The sequence below is a fragment of the Bactrocera neohumeralis genome, unplaced genomic scaffold (genome assembly GCF_024586455.1).
Source record: "Bactrocera neohumeralis isolate Rockhampton unplaced genomic scaffold, APGP_CSIRO_Bneo_wtdbg2-racon-allhic-juicebox.fasta_v2 ctg1948, whole genome shotgun sequence".
NCBI lineage: Eukaryota > Metazoa > Arthropoda > Insecta > Diptera > Tephritidae > Bactrocera > Bactrocera neohumeralis.
The window spans coordinates 10885-17598 of NW_026089906.1; the positions used below are offsets into that span (position 1 = coordinate 10885).

The window sequence follows — 6714 nt, forward strand, 5'->3', positions numbered from 1 at the left end:
TTTATATTAATAAATAATTTGTAAATATATATCGTCGTTGTTTTAAATCGCGATTCAAAGCTATCAAAAAAGCTTGGTAGCTCAGCATTTTGGTGACCCCGACGTGATCGCTGAGTGTGTTTTATTGGTGATATACTAAAACTTAACATTAACTATTAGTTCGTATGCCACCGTGCTAGTGTAAAATTAGTGGACATATTTTAAGGTGAACAATCGATAAATCAAACTCGTGGTTTAAAACCTAGTTGATTTGTGGCAAAATAGTGGCATGATTTCTAGAAAGCGCTACTACGGTAAATTTGGAAATTAATATAAAATTGACCGGTCGTTTCTAACGTAACTTAAAACCGTAAGCACCGTTTATCGGGCGCCGCTAGTTTCTTCAACGGTTCAGTACGGTCATACTTTACCGCGTTGATCACCTAACCTCGTTAATTTTTTAATTGGTTAAATTTATTGGATTGGATTGGAATCAATCGGTGGTACTCCAGCTGGAGACATTCCTGCAAATGAGAGTCCCATAAGTCAACATTCACCAATGGGCAGGGTGACATTTTTGAAATTGAGGACACAGGCCATGTTTAAGCGCCTTCAATGCATACGTGCTGATGTGGACTCGGAGCGGTTCCAAAACATGGACGAATATGCTTTAGCAGCAATAGTTGATTCAGTTAACAAACTGGAATCTAACTTTTTGGCTGCACACACAAGTTTGGAAGAGCATGACTTTGAATCGATTGGAAGTGATTTACTTATCCAATTTGATACGAATTTGGTTCAGTTGAAAGCTACTTTACAACGTGAAATTGGAAAGCGTAGCTCTTCTCAACATTGCTCCACATTCGAGATGAACAGCAATGAATTCCAGCCTATTATAGTGAATACTAATCGTTCACGTTTGCCTCAATTAACGTTGCCTAAATTTAGTGGATCCTATATAGAGTGGACAAATTTCTATTCGATGTTCACATCAGTCATCGATAAGGACAGCGACCTAAACGATGTGGACAAATTGCAACATTTGCGTTCCTGTTTGAGTGGTGCTGCTCTTGACACCATACGATCGTTGGAAATAAATGAGGCTAATTATAAAATCGCATTAGATCTTCTCATTAAACGATTTGATAATAAACGTCTTATTTTTCAGGCACATATCAGGGAGATTTTCGGGATGGACAAAGCAGATGGTAACGTCGGCAAGCTGAGAGCGTTGACTGACAAGGTCAATTCGCATATATGTGCGTTGCAGTCACTTGGTTCAAAAGAGCAAATAGCGGATTGCATAGTGGTACAATTCTTAACACAAAAGTTGGACAAAGTAACTCAAGCAAAATGGGAAGAAAGTTGGTCAATAAACGAGTTACCATCGTGAGAATCATTAGCTGCATTTTTAGAACATCGATGTCGTACCCTCGAGAACGTAGAGCATGCATTACAAACACAAGCTGAAACGTTCGGTAAACCCGGAAAAACCGTGAGTACACATCAAAGGAAAACCTTTGTTGCTTCAAATAGCCCACTAGGTGTTTGTGTATTTTGTGAAAATGCTGAACATTTAATTTATAATTGCCAACGGTTTTTAAATCTTTCGCCTAACATTCGCCAGAAAGAAGTTAAGAAACTTTTACTATGTCTAAACTGTTTAAAGAAAGGCCATCAGATGCGAGATTGCAAATCTAGTTCTTGTCGAAAATGTCATTCAAAGCATCACACGCTTTTACATTTTAATCGTTACCATCAGCTAATGGTCACGAATTACCATTAATACCAAACTCTGTCCAAGCTAATGCCATGACTGCAACGCTGCCCACGCTGCCTGACATCTCTGCTTCCCGATCTCCATCTGATGTTGTGCTCTTAGCTACTGCAATCGTTTTAGTAAAGAATCGTGCCGGAACTTTCGTTCCTTGTCGTTCACTTTTGGACTCTGGCTCACAGATTCACTTCGTCACAAGTCGCTTCGCAAACCAACTTCAACTGCATAAATCTAAATCTTTCGCTTCGGTTTCTGGAATTGGAGATGCAAATTTTCCTACAGATGGATACTCAGTCAATCTCGTACTAAAGTCGCGGACTTCAGATTACTCAACAAACATTACTGCTCTTGTCGCTCAAACGATCACTGATAATCAACCTGGAACTTCAGTCATGACCGATGATTGGAATGTTCCTTCGAATATTCAACTAGCTGATCCTGCTTTCAATATACCACAGCGCATTGATATGCTCATCGGAGCAGAACTTTTCTTCGAACTCATTTGTGTAGGGCAGATAAAGTTGGCACCTGGGTTGCCCATTCTTCAAAAAACTCGACTGGGATGGGTTTTATCTGGAGGTTGGCAGCAAACCCCTTAACTATCAACATTTATTATAAGCCAGAGATCATCTATTGGAATTGATAAAGATATCCAGTTAGACAAATTAGTTCGCCGCTTTTGGGAAATCGAACATGTTCATGAACCAATCACCAAAACTTCTAAAGAAGACCTCGAGTGTGAGGAACATTTCAAAAATAATTGCTCACGTCTATCATCGGGCGAGTATTCGGTTAGCTTACCCATTAAGCGCAGCTTAGACTCACTTGGAGATTCATATTTAACTGCTAGACGCAGATTCGAGAATATTGAACGCAAACTTAGTAGAAATCCTAATTTAAAGGCGAAATATAGCTCATTCATGAAGGAATATGAGCACCTTGGGCATATGTCATTAGTCTCTGAAAGAATGATTTCCAAGTGCAGGTACTTTCTACCTCATCATTGCGTTATTAAGGATGATAGTACGTCAACGAAGTTGCGAGTTGTTTTTGACGGTTCTGCGGCCACAACTTCAGGGTTATCACTAAATGACATACTCATGACTGGACCTACCATTCAACCTAAACTTTTCAACATTCTTGTTCGTTTTCGTACCTTTCCAATTGCACTCACTGGGGACATTTGCAAAATGTATCGATGTGTTCGCGTAACACCTCCAGATAATATGCTTCAGTGCATACTTTGGCGAGATTCTCCAGAAGAAAAATTACGTATATACAAGTTAAGCACTGTCACATACGGCACCAAGCCTGCTGCGTTCTTGGCTATACGTACTATGCATCAGCTAGCATTAGATGAATCCTCATCTTATCCGCTTGGTTCAGAAATCGTTCTTCGAGATTTCTATGTAGATGATCTTATCTCCGGAGGAAGTTCAATAGAGGAAGTACAAAAAATCAGGCAACAAACTACAAACCTACTTTCTAAAGGTCATTTTCAGTTAAGAAAGTGGTGCTCTAACAACTCAGATGTTCTCAGCGAAATTCCTGTCGCTGATAGAGAAAGTTTCCTTAGTTTCGATGAATCCAGCGATATTGTCAAAACTCTCGGACTTGTTTGGAATCCATCGAAGGACGTCTTTTTGTTCAAATACAAGCCTCAGCAAACATTGGAAAAATGTTCCAAGCGTTCCGTATTGTCTACCATAGCACGTTTCTACGACCCATTAGGTCTGATTGGTCCCACACTTACTAGAGCTAAAATTCTGTTGCAAAGGATGTGGAGAGACAAGCTCGATTGGGATGAAAGTTTACCACTTTCCATATGCACAGCATGGTTAGCATTTTGTAACGATTTTGTTGATCTTCAACACACATCATTTCCGCGCTATGTTCTTCAGCCTGGCGCTACTGTTCAAATACATGCATTTTGTGATGCCAGTCTGGAAGCATACGGCGCTTGTGTTTACGTTCGCTCAGTAAAGGATGACGGCATTAAAGTTCACTTGTTGTGCTCCAAGGCTCGTGTCGCCCCTCTGAAAACGTTGACAGTTCCCAAATTAGAGCTTTGTGCGGCCGCCTTACTGGCGCAATTATTATCTGAATTAAGAAAAATGAATATATTTGATTGTTCTTATTACTGCTGGTCGGATTCATCAGTGGTTCTTTCATGGCTACGAGAGGAACCTTCAAAGTTCAACGTATTTGTTGCCAATCGAATTTGCGCTATACAGCAACTAACTGAAGGCATGCAGTGGCGTTACGTGCCCACCTCCATGAATCCAGCTGACATCCTATCAAAGGGCGCTACACCAAAGGAGCTCCTAAGGTCAAGACTTTGGACGTATGGTCCACAATTTTTGGAAAACGTTGAATCTTCGTGGCCACAACCATGCGCTCTTCATATATCTCTACCAGAAACTCGTCAAAAGGTTTTGCACGTCTCATCTGATAGACCCGACATAACTTTTTCGTTCAAATATATCAACTCGTTCGGAACAATGCAGCGTATTTTTGGATACATATACAAATTTATAAAATCGAAAAGATCACAGCTCACAACTACAGATATCCATCGTGGGACTCAATTGCTCATACGCCTAGTCCAAAGAGCGCAGTTGTGGTCAGAAATCGTCGCCCTGAAGAAGAACAACTTTGTACACACAAGTAAAATCGCTTCGTTATCGCCATTTTTGGATGATTTTGGAATTATACGAGTTGGAGGTCGTTTAAAGAACTCAACATTAGACTTTGAGGCACGTCATCCAATGATTCTACCAAAGAATCATCCATTAACGTCGTCAATAATCACTCATTTTCATCGAAAGTATCACCACGCAGGACCTCAGTCTCTACTTGCATCCATTCGTATGCAATTTTGGCCTATAGGTGGAAGAAAAACTATTGCGAGTGTTCTACGAAAATGTATTATTTGTTGCAGATCAAAACCACGCCTTGTTGAGCACATCATGGCTGACTTGCCTAAGGAACGCATCCACGCATCGCGCCCCTTTATCGTTACGGGCATAGACTACTGTGGACCATTTTATTTCAAACCCGAAACGCGTAAGAAAGCACCTCAAAAATGCTATGTTAGCGTATTCATTTGCTTCGCCACAAAAGCCGTGTGGATGGAACTGGTGAAAGATCTTTCAACAGGCTCTTTTCTTTATGCACTTAAGCGCTTTATATCTACTCGTGGCATACCAAGTTGCATTTGGTCAGACAATGCTACAAATTTTGTTGGCGCCAAGAACGAGCTGAAGGATTTACGAGAGCTATTTCTTAGTGAAAATCATCGCAATCAAGTTCACGCTTACTGCCTCAATAATGGGATAGATTGGCGTTTTATACCTCCTCGATCACCACATTTTGGTGGCCTGTGGGAGGCAGCAGTAAAAATGGCAAAAAGGCATTTTTATCGGTCCGTTGGTTCGTCACTTCTCGGTTTTGAAGAATTACGTACCTTAGTATGTCAAATATCAGCAGTAATTAATTCAAGACCTCTTGTGCCACTTTCAGAAAATCCAGAAGATCTTAATGTACTGACGCCCGGACATTTTCTTGTTGGTGGTCCTCTTATCGCTATTCCTGAGCCGAACCTCGCGCATCTAAACTGCAATCGTTTAGATCGCTGGCAGCAGGTTACCTACATCCAACAGATATTTTGGAAGCGATGGAGTGAAGAATATCTTACTATTCTACAACAACGAGCGAAGTGGCGTAAACCACACCCAAACATTGAAGTCAATGACATCGTATGCATCAAAGACGAAAATTCAGCTCCTCTCAAATGGCCGTTAGCTCGTGTTACAGAAGTTGTCACTGGGACAGACGGGGTCGCAAGAGTAGCCGTTCTTCGTACGTCTACCGGCATGACGCGTCGAGCTATCAACAAACTGTGCGTTTTACCTGTCAATGATTCTTTTGAAAGTCAGACCTTTCAACGGGTGGAGGATGTTCGGAGCAGCTCCTTTCACAATGGAACTACCAATAATGAGTAGCATTAATCTTAAGTTATTATTTATACTTAAGTTTTACTAAACTTATATGCACACATATATTCTACCCAATGTGGTGAGAAAGCATTGTAAATATTTAATATTTAATATTAATTGTTATCTGGTCACTCTAATTTTGCATATCCACCACGGCATTACTCGTTATTCTAATTCCTCATCTCCCTTTATCCTTTAATATATTTATACATACATACGTGTAAGAACAATTAAGCTTAGCTTTTGCCTAAGCCTAGCATCATAGTGATAGTTCGCTTTTTACATTCGGTGCCTGCACACGCATTATTTTCTAGTTCGTTTCTTATATTCGTTAACTGCAGGCGCAAGGGCATTTCACCTGGTAAACCACCAGCCACGTAACTTTCTATTCGTTGTATTATATATATTTATATTAATAAATAATTTGTAAATATATATCGTCGTTGTTTTAAATCGCGAAGTATAACATATTTAAGTTAATTAAGCTTCTTCATCTTACTGAAGTTGACATAAAGCCATAACGGCAGTGCATTTGGAAGAATTCGATAATCTCAAATTCAGGTAAAAAGTCGATTTTCTTGTATATACACATTAAGCAGTCGATATTGAGTTGCTTTAAATCATTCATTTAACATCTTTAAGTTAATTTACCTTCTTCAGCTTACTGAAGTTGACATAAAGCCATAACGGCAGTGCATTTGGAAGAACTCGACAATCTTATATTCAGGTATAAATTCGATTTTCTTGTATATACACATTAAGCAGTCGATATTGAGTTGCTTGAAATAAGTAATTTAACATCTTTAAGTTAATTTACCTTCTTCATCTTACTGAAGTTGACATAAAGCCATAACGGCAGTGCATTTGGAAGAATTCGATAATCTCATATTCTGGTACAAAGTCGATTTTCTTGTATAAACACCTTTAGCAGTCGATATTGTGTTGCTTGAAATCAGTAAT

General features: G+C 39.6%; 1 protein-coding gene across 1 annotated transcript; it reads left to right on the forward strand.

Annotated features, from left to right (window-relative positions):
• The first annotated feature begins 577 nt into the window (after positions 1-577).
• LOC126766632 (uncharacterized) lies at positions 578-5760 on the forward strand. The gene is made up of 3 exons (XM_050484378.1): positions 578-1343; positions 1742-2335; positions 2405-5760. The coding sequence occupies exons 1-3, from the start codon at positions 578-580 to the stop codon at positions 5758-5760; spliced, it is 4716 nt and encodes a 1571-aa protein (XP_050340335.1).
• Positions 5761-6714: the final 954 nt, after the last annotated feature.